The sequence below is a fragment of the Ostrea edulis genome, chromosome 3, assembly GCF_947568905.1.
Source record: "Ostrea edulis chromosome 3, xbOstEdul1.1, whole genome shotgun sequence".
NCBI lineage: Eukaryota > Metazoa > Mollusca > Bivalvia > Ostreida > Ostreidae > Ostrea > Ostrea edulis.
Window position 1 is genome coordinate 61,717,003 of NC_079166.1, and position 15,099 is coordinate 61,732,101.

A 15,099-nucleotide genomic window follows, 5' to 3' on the forward strand; every position below is an offset into this window, starting at 1 on the left:
CCCTAGTTTGTCGTGTGCTGTCGCTTGGAGGCAAGTAAAAGTCTTGGACTGGTAGAGGCTTTGTACTGGCAAGAAAGACTGATGCACTCGGCTTTCCTTTCACCTACAAGTAGGTTAGCCAGCGTCAGAAGCAGAGTCTTCGACTCCCCCTGTACTAGACACATATCCAGCCCCTGTGGCATTTTGCAGTATCCATGTATTACATGTCTACCACTAGCACACTGAATCATGGTCTGGTCTGTTGCATTTTCACCTGTCAGTTCCAGGGGTTGGTCTACGGCACCAAATGTAACAGGAAGGGAGAAAATGCAACGGACTCGGGCCCCCTGAATCTCTAGTCAGGTACTCTACCAACTGAACTATATGGCCACCCGCGATCAAACCCGATTGACCGCTACAATACCATTACTGCATTTAAAGAGAGCAATGCTTCAATTATTGCACGGAGAAATTCAGCAGAATGATTAATGCTATCAATGATTCAGTTAACGCAAGCTATATGTCCAGGAGTCCATGTTTGCCCTACTTTTGAATTTTTATTCTTTATAGGAGTTATGAGATTGATCACTGTTTGTTATCTTCTGTTTTCAAAACTTGCAATTGTTATCTTCTGTTTTCAAAACCTGCAATAAAATTTTAAGATTCAGCATTTTTTTTCAGGCTTTTATTATTCAGCTCATAAATTATTATTTTATATCCCCTATTCTTATAGGATAATCCAATATATCGGTGCAAAATAGTGTGGAGTCGAATTGACTTTACATCTTTCAAAATTGGGAACGAAAAGAACAGATACCGGTCGACGTTCAATGCGCATGTGCGTAACTCAGTCAGATGTCAACATTGTTGAAATTAACAACGAGATGAAAATAATGTAAAACAAGTGAAATATCGAAAATGATAAGTCAAAGTGAAGCGGATGAAATTTCATTCAAAAATGCTCTTCCGGGAGGTAAGTCGCGATTGATTAAATCTTCGAATACCTGTAAATAGGATAGTTGTATTATGTTCGAATTTCCTCGATTTTTCTGTTTCCAGCAAAGTTGTTTAATTGTTGTATGACTTAAAATATGATCTCCTTTTAGAATTTGTTTGAAATTTTAATATGGAAATTTCTAGCTTTACAGTGTCAAGTTTGTAACAGAACTGTGTTTAGTTTTCCCCACGAATCCTCAACAATTAATATGCAGTAGGCTAGTGAGTAGGTCCCGTTAAATAAAAAAATGAATAGCTGTTGTTATTTCATTCATCAGAAAAAGTAATAGTGAGAAATCTTACTGAAACACCTTTCTAAGTTCTTGGAGTTATATTTAATTCATATTGGGGGCACTAAAACCATTACATGTATAAGAGACTGATAAACTGTAAACAACTTCATTTGGCTCATAGAATTCATGTGTAATCTTAAACATTAGAAACATTGTATTTTTAAAACTCAGCTTCATGTGTGAGAAAACTTCGCTGCGAATTGTAGCAATTAGGGAGAAGTGATATAGACCAATTTAAAGATATAGAGTTTACTTGTCCGACACTTTTTTACTAGTCTTGGACTTACGGACATAGGTAATTTCGAACCCTGATAATTTTTGACATCCCATAATTTTTTTTTTTTTTTTGGTGATGAATTGCAGTGTAACATCTTCATTTTTAAAATTGCAGGCTGAATATTTTTTTTAAAATTCCTAACATTTCCCCACTACATTTGTGTGAAGACATAATTATACACTGTACCATCAATCAAACATTTAATTGGTAAAGTCCATTTGAACTGAAATTTCACATCTTTAATAAACATTCACAATTTTCATTATCACAGGTTTATATACTCTCTCAACTTTTCAGGTAATATTTTGATGAAATAATATTCCAGTTTGCTTAAAAAATATTGCTGTATAAGGAGGTTTGAATATTGTACTAACTTTACAGTACTCTATATTATAGTCTTCCCAACACATTGTATAATCAATGAAACTAAAGATGTGTGTTTGGGGATTTTTTTTAGTGTTAAAATCTTGAATCCGAGCAATAAACAACACGTTCCACAATACTGTGTGCAGGAAAAGTCACAATGAAACTTATTACTATCACTCGAAGTTCATATAATTCAAATTAATTTGATCAATGTCAAGAAGGTAGGGAGGGGGGGGGAGCATTTTATCATTTGTGTTTTTACTGAAGGCGCAATTGTTCGTACTTAATTACTGGTAACTTTGAAAACTTCAAACTCATTCTGGAGAATGTGTATGTTTCATTTATCTACCATTGAATGGCACAATACACCTCACTTACATTAAAGTTGCTTATATTAAAACTATCTGTTATATTGAAGTCAAACTGATCCCCAGTGACATTATTTATGTAGTTTAGCTTCGATTATATTGAAATTTGGATCTAATGAACAATTCAGGTCAGTCCCCAGAATTGTTGTGACAACAGACATATGTTTCATTTCTAATGTACATTGTTTCAGATTTAAAAGACAGGAAGTTGGCAAAAGCCAGTAAAAGTCTCCGACAGGTGCGAATTCTCGTAAATTTAACTTTTTAAAAGAAGATTTGAAACCATTTGACAAATAAATGTGCATTGCTTAATTTCATGATTGAGCAACTCTTGCACATCAGGAAACTAATAATTGAGATGTTGACTTGAATTTCATCTTTTGGCAGACATTGATACAAGAGAACCCAGGCTCTGATGAAGCACGAACTTCTGCAGCGATAGAAATCCAAAGGGCATACCGAGGATACTCAACAAGGTACTACACATCCGGAATCAGCTGGAATACTCGCCAAAATCAATCTGATATATTGCCTAGACATAGTAATGAGGGTCCTGCAGCCCCACAGTAATCTCACCATGTCTATCCATCTGTCTGTGTGAACACTTTTGTGAAACCTGGTATTTCTTCGAGCTACTGGGTTCATATTATTCAATATGCAAGGAAACAATGACCAAAGGAATACACTAATCTTATAGATTTTAATGTCAAGGCCATGATGAGATAGTGACATTGAGTTTTACTATAGAGTTATGTGATGCAATAGCAAGGGTTTTTTTTCCCCAGAATCGAAGATTCGGAAGCATATAGTTCTTGGCTTGTCTGTCTTTCTGTCTGTGGCAAAAAACTTTAACCTTGGTCATATCTTTTACATCATAAGAGGTATGATAGCTTTCATATTTGATATGTGTATTTCTTGTGGCAAAACCTTTCCATTGACACCAAAATATTTGACCTGGTGACCTTAACATTGATCTTTGACCTGATTCCACTTTGTTGTAATCTGGGAGCAGCAGTGTTTCACAAACACATCTTGTTTTTCATCTAATGGACATCATAAACAGCATTCATGTGAGTGATGGTTGCAGAAAAACATCTTATACCTTTGAATAAACCTATGTCAAATGTCAAGGTCAGAAAAAAAATGACTTTTGTATTGTAGAACATGATAGCTGACATATCTTATCATTTTCTATTTAACTCACTGACTTCATATTTTGTTTAAAGGTGACAGCAAAGGGGAAAAAGGTCCTAGACATTTTGAAGCATTAGGTCAAAGGTCAAAGTCACAATAGCTTATACAGACATAAGCTTACGGCAGGGTTCGGAATGACTGTCAGTTTTCCAGTAGATTTTAAATTCTATGGCTATTCTTTAAGCCGTTATGTCATATGATATAATTTTCCTATATTTCAAGAAAATTACTTGATATTTATGTGTTTGAAGAACAATCCAAGCCTGATTCAAATTCTTATACAGTAATAAAAATACGATTATGGCAAATCTACAGGACCAGCTAAAACCAAACTTTGTTATATCCAATAAAAGTTTTGTTATTTTCCTTTCATAAGGGAATAGATAGCATTTCACAATAAGTGCGCATTTGTTATATATATGTGTGTTCTTTATTAGCATGTTTTACTGTAATACTTTAATTTTTAAAAAAAAGAATGATGACCATTACTATCGTAGTTTTGTTAAAGATCAAAGTGATCTGCCATTTTTTAAAATAAAGTTCACTCTTGGCAGTCAGTTATGAACATTAACAATATGACAGTGAAGAAGGACATTTGAGGGAGAGAAAAAGTGCTTATTAACTGAATGAATTTTGTAGGTGTAACATATATGGAACATTGAACCCCAAAGTCAGTAAGACAGCAGTGTTCAGTAAAAGTCAGGACGATGAGGCACGGATCCAGGAAGTGGCTGCTGAACAGGTGAGTTATAGAGTCCGAAACAAAATAGATGAGTTTATAGTCTGAGATAAAACAGGTGAGTTATAGAGTCCGAGACAAAATAGGTGAGTTTATAGAATCCAAGACAAAACAGGTGAGTTTATAGAGTCCGAGACAAAATATGTGAGTTTATAGAGTCTGAGATAAAATAGATGAGTTATAGAGTCTGGAACAAAATAGGTGAGTTATAGAGTCTGAGATAAAACAGGTGAGTTATAGAGTCTGAGACAAAATAGGTGAGTTATAGAGTCCGAGACAAAATAAGTGAGTTTATAGAGTCTGAGACAAAACAGGTGAGTTATAGAGTCCGAGACAAAATAAGTGAGTTTATAGAGTCTGAGACAAAACAGGTGAGTTATAGAGTCTGGAACAAAATAGGTGAGTTTATAGAGTCTGAGACAAAACAGATGAGTTTATAGAGTCTGAGACAAAACAGGTGAGTTTATAGAGTCCTTGACCAAACTCAGTTCCACTGTACTCATTTTAGTAATATTCATTAATGGTTCTTGGCATTTTGTTGCAATCGTAAGTGGCTTTTAGTTTAAACTTTATTTTACGATGATTAACAAGTTCTACAACTTATATTAATGCTTCTCATCGGCTCTGAGTTTGGCGTGAAGGGGTCATTTTGTGGGAGGAAACCAGAGTACCCGTAGGAAACCCATGTGTCTGAATGGGTGACCACAATATCTTCTCATATACAACCACTGCTGATCACGGGGTTTGAACTTGGGTCACAGCTATGAGAAGCGAATGCATTAACCACTACGCTACCCAGACTCCCAAACTGTCTTAATATATCTGTGCCAAAAATTTGATTATCTGTAGTATTGATACAGTAAAACACTTCTCTGGTATTCATCAATACATGGATTGTAAGCCACCTTGTTCTATTGTCGCTAGCCATGTTTACTGATTCCAGAAGCAGCGTGAACAGAGACAGTAGGCGTGGTTTGCTGTGATGCCCTGTTTTTTGTTTCCAATTAGTAATGTTTTGAATTTAAATTTTTGAAGAGTAGAATGAGTACATGTGTATAGGTAGTAATTTTTTATCAAAAAAAATTTCATTGGATAAGACTTTTAAATTAAAAGCAACTGACAACTCTCTCTATGTTTGTGTATGTAAATCAGTCCACATTGTATGTTCTGATGAAAACTTTCATGAGTGTTGACAATTCAAAAGAAATCGGTTACTACAGTATATGTACTGAGAATCCTGAAGCCTTATGGTTTAAGTTTGATTTACAGATACTGGATTATAACCCAGCTTCTGAACAAGATGAAATCAGGATTATCTACGAAGAATATCTCATAACTTACGATAATCCAGATGAAGTGCCCTTGTGGTAAGTCAGATATATAATTATTATGTCAAATAGGGGTCATCATGTTACACAGTGTATTTCCTATGTAACTTGTAAGACAAGTTCTGATTGGTTAACAAGCCGGGTGTAAATTTCCAATCACCCTGCTGAAGCTGAAAGTAAATAAAGTGACATCACAGTGCAGTGTGTATCTTCATGCAAGGAAAACAATTTAACGACGTTTGTTTCGTAGAAAATATTTACCCCAGCATGTAAAATATCTGACCAGAATTCCTTATTTTAATCAGTAAACGATTACATGTAATATCATTTTGTTGCATAGGAAATAAATTCATTACCGAGGTCCAATCAAGGGTGATGGGGATTTACTACGGGTTGTATTCCTAAGGCTAAACAGTAAATTCACCTACTCCCTAAAATAAACTCATTATCCAGGTCCAATCGTGTGGTTGACAAAAATTGTTATTTATTTACCAATTAGGTGAAATAGGACATGTGAGGTATTCTAAGGTGGCTAGAAATAAAGAGTAAAGTATAAATTGAACCTACATCTTTTAGTTAAAATTATGAATGCTGCAAAATTCATGAGTAGATAATCATGATTTGTAAATCAAATTTTTCACAGTTCCAATAGAACAGTTCTGGAAAATGCTCTCAGGGGCAGGTACAACATTCTCATTTCACAATGCACTGTGATGTCACAATATTTATGGAAACTTGCACCCGGTTTTTTAACCAATCAAATCTTGTCTTACAAGGTATATAAGGAAATGCTGTTTCAAACCTTAGGTTAAAAGTTTTTATAAGTGGATATGCAGAGCTGAGCAAGCTCTTCAACAGGGGTCGAAATTAATTTTTTTCTACCACAAGCTAATTTTAGCTACAAGCTAAAATAAAAAATAATGAAGCCGTGCTCTTTTTTCATAGTTTTTTTTTAAAATTAATGATTTTCCCCATCATTATTGAGTCTAGTGGGTCAACAGGCATCGTTTGGATAAGACACTAAGTTACGTAAGTCATATGGTGCAATATTTAGGTCTCTTGACCATCGCACCTCAAATCCACAACCTGTTTACCGCAGGTCTAGATCCAATGTTTTTTTATTTCATGCCACATCAGGGGTGTCACTAGTGAATTTTCAAAGTGAATCCCAGAATCATGGTTTATAAGCAGCATGATCACGAGTCCCATGAACTTTTTTGATAATCGTCTACGCGCCGAGCAGTGCACTCGTGTCATCACTACAACCCGACATCAATATGACAATAAATGAATGTAGATACAATATAGGTCATTCTGATAAAAATAACTACTGGAAGACTTGGTAAAACATAGTCTCTGATTTTTTTGTAGATAAATGAATAACAAAAAACCTCATACTTGGAATTCAATTTAATCATCCCTATAATTGAACAGGACTCGTGGCACATGTCTATATTTTTACATCATAATGTGATGTCTGACTTCTAAAGCATTTGTTTGACTCAGAGTTTCTTAGAAAATCATAAAAGAAAAATCCGGATAGAAACGGTTATTGAAATCTGTCGTTCATGTAAGCGTTTGTATGATTCTGAATGCAAGTTTAAGAAAAGCAAGTAGCGCATCACCGTATAAAACGGATACGATACAATCATAGTTTGTAAATCACCACTCGCTAAGATTTTCTAGTGTCCACTATTTTTACTCGCTATTCTTCAAATGTACTCGCATTTTGCGAGTATTTCTCTCTAATTTCGAGCCCTGTTCAACAATCACAGTATAAATGTGGTCATGTCTTGAATCATTCCATTTTAATCAATCGTTTGTTATAGCTATGAGTTTGCTAAGCGATACTGATCAAACATTGGTTATAGCTATAATGAGTTTGCTGAGTGATACTGATCAATGATTGGTTATAGCTATAATGAGTTTGCTGAGCAATACTGATCAAACATTGGTTATAGCTATCAAGAGTTTTCTGAGCGATAATGATCAATGATTGGTTATAGCTATGATGAGTTTGCTGAGCAATACTGATCAAACATTGGTTATAGCTATGATGAGTTTGCTGAGCAATACTGATCAAATATTTGTTATAGCTATAATGAGTTTGCTGAATGATGCTGATCAATGATTGGTTATAGCTATAATGAGTTTTCTGAGTGATACTGATCAATCATTTGTTGTAGCTATCAAGAGTTTTCTGAGCGATAATGATCAATGATTGGTTATAGTTATAATGAGTTTGCTGAGTGATGCTGATCAATGATTGGTTATAGCTATAATGAGTTTGTTGAGCAGTACTGATCAATCATTGGTTGTAGCTATGATGAGTTTGCTGAGCGATACATGGAAGCCTTGAGAGAGAGCCAACAGTCCATAGATACCCCTGTCCCCATCCAGCCCCCGCCCCCAAAAACCAGACCTCGGCTCACCGAGAGACAGGCTGCAAGTATCATACAGAGAGCATGGCGACGTCACATAGTAAGTATCGGGAATTAACACAGAGAGCATGGCGACATGACATAGTAAGTATCAGGAATTCACACAGAGAGCATGGCGACGTCACTTAGTAAGTATCGGGAATTAACACAGAGAGAGCATGGCGACATCACATAGTAAGTATCGGGAATTAACGCAGAGAGCATGGCGAGTCACATAGTAAGTATTGGGAATTAACACAGAGAGCATGGCGAGTCACATAGTAAATATCAGGAATTCACACAGAGAGCATGGCGATGTCACATAGTAAGTATCAGGAATTAACACAGAGAGCATGGCGACGTCACATAGTAAATATCAGGAATTCACACAGAGAGCATGGCGACGTCACATAGTAAGTATCGGGAATTAACACAGAGAGCATGGCAATGTCACATAGTAAGTATCGGGAATTCACCTGTCATTCTGAATGCTACATTGTATGTATTAGTGTGTGTTTTCCAGACTTTTTTCATTAAACGCCTCGAGATATATGAACTGATTGTATATTGATGAGTTACATCGAGTTTGAGTTTTTTCCAGTTTGTTGATTTTTGACAGAGTTGTGCCCCTTTAAAATTACTGTTACAACAAGATTTATTTTATTGGTGTTTTAACATATATAAAGGATTGTTGTTGAGTTCTTCCTTGTACTAAATGTATGTAACATACAACAATATATGTAACATGTAACACTAAATACATGTAACATACAACAATACATGTAACATACAATCCGAATACCACATTCTATGCTATACTTCGATGGATTTCCCTACATTTGACTTTACTGCAGGCGGGGGCATTCGTGTCGTGTCGACACATCTAGTTCTTTAAAAGTGTATTGTAACACAGTATGATTAGTGTAGATTTTGTGATGAAGTCTGATACGTCAACCATCATGGTTGGCTAAGTGTTTACATGCTGTTTGCCTTACTGTAAATTCCTGTTTATCAGGAGGGAAGCAGATCATAAACATTTAGTGAATATGACTGACCTGTTGGTTTGAGAGATACTGTATGCTTGATTGTTACATGAGGAACAAGGAGAGTGATTGGTCGTTGAATTATACGTGTTCTCCTCTGTAGGACATACAAGTGTATAGGTACTACCGGGATCTGATCAACTTCAAGACGAGAGGAAACCCAGCTCTGATGCTGAAGTGTATTAATCCAAATGAGGCAAAATTCCTGGATGCAGCTTCAGGGGTCCATGTTAAATTCAGATTGGCAGGAGTGAGATTTTTTCTCTCTTTACTCTTCTTCTAATTAATCAAATCTTTGCTGATTTATTTAATACCTGTTTCACATGGTTGTAGAGATTGATGACAATGATTGTTATTTTAGGAGAGATTTCCTCCAAACATATACTACAAGATCTTCACCCACAGACCGGTCCAGGATATGTGTGCCAACAGTCCTAAAGATTACACTCAGCCTGCAGTCAAGCTACAGATAGGGAAAGATAAACACAGCCAAGTCAGGTCACAGGGGTTTGAGCATGGTATGTACAGCAGAATTCATTTATACAATACAACACATTTATAACAGAAAAATCACAGGGGTTTTAGCTTGGTATGTACAACAAAACTCATTTATCGCTTACAAACAACTCATTATAACAGAAAGATCATAGCATTTTATAGGACAATGTGTACAGTACCACAGCACAACATTTATTACAGACAAATCATAGGGGTTTGTTGGACAATATCACAGTACAACATTTATGGCAAACGGGTCACAGTAGTGTTAGTGCAATATACCGTAGAATTTTGGGAGAGGGCCTACATAGGTTCTGCCTGTTGCCCAATCTTGTTGAGTTTCTCAATAAAATATGTTTAAATAAAAATATAAAATAAAGAATATATCACATTGTATTTCATGGAAGAAGATAACTGACATAAAAACGTGTACAACACATGCATTATAGACCTCATCATATGAGAGAAGTGCTGAACTACATAATTATTATTACCTGTTATGACATTAGGATTCTCATCTTTCAGATCAGAATGGATGGTACAAGAGGATAGAAAACAATGGCTGGAGGCTGGTGTCCGACCGTCTGGTTCAACATCTGACAGACCCCATTACCTGGGAGACAAGCAATAAGAAGTACCAGCATTCCCACGACAAGGTGTGATAAATATTTACAAAATCAGTACCAGCATTCGCACGACAAGGTGTGATAAATATTTACAAAATCTCCCATCCTGCCAAAAAAATGATTTTCAGGCAAAGAAAAGGGTTACCTATTTACACAGAGATAAATGATTGTTTCATGTGTTATATGTATCTGTGTTAACTTTCTGAGATTAAAACATTGTATATGACAATTTTTTTCTTCTTTCCGAGATTGAACACTAAAATATAAATATTCATTTTCAGCTTCAAAGAATACAGGATGTTGAAAAAAGAAAGAAGAAAAGGAAGATTGAATGGATGCAAAAAATGTATATTTTTAAAGTCTCTTTGATGATGAAAGTGGTATCCTAGTACCTGAAAGTCCCCTTTGTTGGAGAAATTGATACACTTTATGATATATGTTGATTGTATCTTCACACAGGTACCAGGAGGGAATGCTGAAGGCGAAATCTGATGATCCTGAGACCATGAACCTGATTGAGGGCGCAGCCGCTGGTATGATGGCCACAGTGGAAAAAATGGGGCCGAACGCCCTCGAGGACTGGGAGGTGGATGAACTCCTGGACTGGACGACGAGTCTTAACTTTGATGAGTAAGTTCACGTGGCATGTTGGCTGCATTAATGTAGCCCTCTCCATTTCTTTTTTTTTGATCCCGAAAACGTCAGAATTAAAAAAAATCAGATAGGGCTACATTATTGCAGCTAGTGGCGTGTAGTTATGAAGGAGATATTTGCATTTTACATCATCGATTTGGAAATAAAGTAGTCATGAATGAAAGTTGTCTTGTGTAGTATAATCTGCAGTAAACATCCAAGTCATCAGTAATTATGTTTTTTTTAATTATCTTCATTTTAGGTATCTTAATAATTGGAAGGACGTTGCTACGAGTGCATATTCAGAAAAACAAGTCGGTAAGATGTTTTGTGTTAAAAAGACATTATCTTTTAGAGAGATTAAATGGACATGTTTTAACTCAATTTCTAACTTTATATAACTGAAACACAAACCTTGAATTATTTTTCTCCTATCTAAGTCATTCACAACACAGCTAATTATGCGAAACAATTAACACCAGGTGAAATCATGCAAAACAATTATCACCAGGTGAAATCATGCGAAACAAACTTTCAGGGTATATTTTTTGTATCGATACATCATTTAATTCTTTGTGTCCAATAGCTATGAAGAAACGCAAAGGTATGTAACCATGGAGATGGCTAGAGTAAACAATTGACTGAGGTTTTATATTTATGGTTATGGAATGTCTAATCTGCAGTGGGTTTTTTTTTTCTATTTCAAGGCAGTGTGTGGGCTTTTTACATCTTCAGCAACATGGCTTTGATATTAATAACCCCTTTCTTTTTTTTTTTAAATCTTGCATGATTAGGCCTAAATTAAAATATTGCTTGTTTTTCCTTTTGTGATCAACCCATGAAAAAACACCTTGAATAAAATCCTCATTTGCTTTATTTGGATTTTCAATGCGTGCTGAATCATTTTCTACATATGCTTTAAAGGTACATACATACTAATAAAGATTTTTTGTTTCCAAACTAACATGGTCAATATATCAATAATGGTGATATATAATATAGTGTTAAAAAAATAGGCTGTATACTGAAACTATTTTTGTCTAGATCTCTACAACCATAGTTTTTTTTGTATGCATATCTATCAAGAGTGGTTTTTCTTTTTCTCTTTTTATTCGGAGAATACCAGAGTGTTGATATCTTTACTCAAATTTAACATAACAATTAGAGTATGTATACCTTTACTTGGTATAAGTAACTTGCTTATTAACTTTTTTTTTTAGACGGGACGCATTATGGTACAGCGATGTCTGTATACGTCGGTCCATCTGTCCGTTCAGGGTTTTCTGTTTCTAATTTCATTTCTCTATCACATATTAAGCTGAAACTTGCTATGCAGCTTCTTTGTGGATCACTCTAGATCTTATTGCAATTTTGATCCATTTCGACCTCTCTTGCAGGAGTTTTGCCCCTTTATTTGAAAATTATTGTTATGTGGAGGGTACAAAATTTGTCCAGCTAACTCCTCCCACAATTTTCAACTGAGGACCATCTTGTTTTACAGTGTTTGTATGGATATTGAAGATGTGCAATGTGGCAAGGAGTTTGATTTCCTTCAATTTTTGAGAAAATCACAGGTTATTGAACTTAGTCAGTTTTGAGGAATTATTACACAGAGAGTACATGATTTGTCTGTTTTTCTTTCCAGTTTTCATTTTCTTCAATTTTTGAGAAAATTACAGGTTGTTGAACTTAGTCCGTGTTGAGAAAATATTGCATAAAGAGTACATGATTTGTCTTTTATTTTTCCTTCAACAGTATTCAAGTGAGGACCTCCTTGTTTCACACAATGTTTGTATGGGTATGGAAGATGTGCATGTGGAAAGGATTTTGATTTTCTTCAAATTTTAAGAAAATTACAGGGTGTTGAACTAAGTCGATTTTTAGGAAATATTCATATTATGCCAGTAAAGTATGTCTCAACTTGATGATGGCTGATACTACCTGAAGCAAAGTTCTTATGGCTTAAGAAAAACACCTTATGTAAGCATTTTATGGGCGTATTATGTACTGTTTGTGGTACTCTTGTTTAAAAAAGCCTTTTGTATCAACATTTACATAAAGAAACCCATATATCAAAATGGTGGGTCACAGGGGGAAAATAATCAATAAACCTTAACAATTTAGAAAGTTGATATTTTGAAATTTGGAAAAAAAACACATAATATTTTATGTACAATATGTACATTTTAATTACATTAATACTAAAACAGTTTAAACAAATGACGTACTAGGCTTACTGAATCTAGTCATTTTGTTTTAAATCAGTCATTTTATACTGTATGTCTATGCTTGATTGTTTCTTTTCTCCGTAAACATTCTGATTTTAAATCCATTCCAATGATTATATACATGTATATTGAATTATATATGTAGTAATGATCCAAACCAATTGATTCTCCTTATGTCCCAGAAATTTATATATGATGTACCGTTATAAATAATAAACATTATATTATACTGAAACCATGAAAATGGGAAAACCAGATTGAATTGTTGCTACAATTAATCTAAAGCATGTACAATTCCATTTGGGAATCTTTACTTATTTCTAATTTGATTCAAGCTTTATAGATTTAAGGGGGGAAAAGGGCGTTTAAAGATGACTTGCTAACAGTGAGGAGATTCTGTTGAAATGAGGTCTTTATGATATAATTGTGATACTTATTGTATCCAGGTAGCTGTATTGAACATACTGGCGAAACCTCTCTCATTCCGCCCTAATCGACAGCCATTAGCAGTATACTTGTATATTGGATCATTCGCTGAAGTTGTTACATCATGGTTTTGTGTTTTTGTAGATGATCGTATACGCCTGATGAACGGAACAGTCGACCCCTACGAATTCTCTATCTCCACCGGTCCGTCTCGCTACCAATCTACCCAGCGATCCCGGAACACACCCGCCTCTAGCATGTCCGGGCAACTCCCCATCAAATAGGGGGAAGGATGTTAAAGAGTTAGATTGTCCGGAGACACAGACACTGAACAGTGTATAATGCAGATTTATGGACTATTTGTCAAGGACTTCTTTTGATCAAACCTTGTACTCTAAATGAAATGTTATAAATGTACAGCATTTATTTCAAAGATAATGTTTTGTCTCTGTTGATTCAGAGTGTGTTTAATTTTATACGAGATCATGTGTGAAATCGGTGTTTTACCGACTGTGCTATTAGATGTGAACTTTACAAACAATATTCACATGCAAGTCTGTGAACATTTGCCTTACATACATTTTTTTATGTATTAAACTTGTTTTGTTTTATTAAATATTTAACAGTATGTATTTCAGTTCTGTCATTCTTCTGCGACATATAGCTAGTTGGAGCTAATGGTGCCAACATGTTTGTAAATTCTGGACACATTTCAATCTCCCGGCCTTAAAGGGACTGATTCACGATTTTCTCCAAAATTTTCTATTTCACTTTTAATGATCAAAATCTACTGTCTAATGTGTTTAAAAGATTTCACATAGAAATCATGGTTATACATTATCACAGAAGCTCATTTTAGAAAGTTATAATTATTTGTTTTGTAAACAAAGATTGGGGTATGTTTTTGTTTACATTTTCAAAAGAAATGGATATTGATCTAAGTTTATTATATCTTTCACATTTCAAGCATTTTGGGGGTGAAATGTGTCATCTAAAAGTTAAAATTTGTGACTATGCAAAATTAAGATGCTTTACATTACAAAATCAACATTTCATTTGTTTGTTTGTTTACATAAAAAGACTCGAGTCTTTGTTTACATAACATAGATTTAAGGCTAAAATATTGCTTTTATTCTTGTATTCATCAGGTCAAAATTTTGGCTGTCAACATTAAATGAGTTATATTTTTAATGTTTAACAACAAAAATGAAAAATATTTTTATCAAAAATCGTGAACCAGTCCCTTTAAGACCATAAACTGAGATTATAATTACAGAGAATGTAAAAATTTCCAATCAAACAAACATTAAAAATAATTTATATCAACAAATAAAATTTTCAGTATATGTTTACATTATATTTTTCTTATAAACCAGCAGTGTTTTTAAGCTAGATAAATCCAAAGATATAACTAATCCAAATTTTGACCAAGTCCAAATCCAGAGGGAGGGGGGTGTCAGGACTCAACCCCGCCTCCATGAAGTCTATTCTCAGTTTATGGTCTTGCAGCCAGAAGTTTTTATGCTCGTGTATATTTTTGTATAAATCATCTAAAACAGATGAACAGAACATTTTTATCAAGTCTGATGAAGATCAAAATTGTTGTCAGAATATTCTTTTTGTCCAAAGAACATTTTAAAATCCACCAATCAATTTGGATTATTCCACTGCACATACAAATTTTT

The 15,099-nt window shown here is 34.6% G+C and overlaps 1 protein-coding gene across 2 annotated transcripts; it reads left to right on the top strand.

Moving 5' to 3' along the window:
• Positions 1–782: 782 nt before the first annotated feature.
• LOC125675019 (protein MFI-like) lies at positions 783–14,044 on the top strand. 2 transcript variants are annotated; one of them, XM_048912473.2, is made up of 14 exons: positions 788–952; positions 2,471–2,517; positions 2,667–2,755; positions 4,113–4,215; positions 5,482–5,579; positions 7,862–8,021; positions 9,107–9,253; positions 9,365–9,521; positions 10,027–10,157; positions 10,409–10,473; positions 10,587–10,757; positions 11,023–11,078; positions 11,347–11,364; positions 13,559–14,044. In XM_048912473.2, the coding sequence occupies exons 1-14, from the start codon at positions 898–900 to the stop codon at positions 13,696–13,698; spliced, it is 1,437 nt and encodes a 478-aa protein (XP_048768430.2). In that variant the 5' UTR covers positions 788–897; the 3' UTR covers positions 13,699–14,044. The 2 variants fall into 2 exon arrangements, with proteins under 2 accessions (XP_048768431.2, XP_048768430.2); XM_048912474.2 differs by lacking the exon at positions 11,347–11,364 and having other exon boundaries at positions 783–952.
• The last annotated feature ends 1,055 nt before the right edge of the window (positions 14,045–15,099 follow it).

Coding starts and splice junctions, on each gene's coding strand:
- LOC125675019 (XM_048912473.2), top strand. CDS start 898: ATGATAAGTCAAAGTGAAGCGGATGAAATTTCATTCAAAAATGCTCTT. Junction 8,022..9,106: donor GAGCATGGCGACGTCACATA/GTAAGTATCGGG, acceptor TCTCCTCTGTAG/GACATACAAGTGTATAGGTA. Junction 9,254..9,364: donor TTAAATTCAGATTGGCAGGA/GTGAGATTTTTT, acceptor TTGTTATTTTAG/GAGAGATTTCCTCCAAACAT.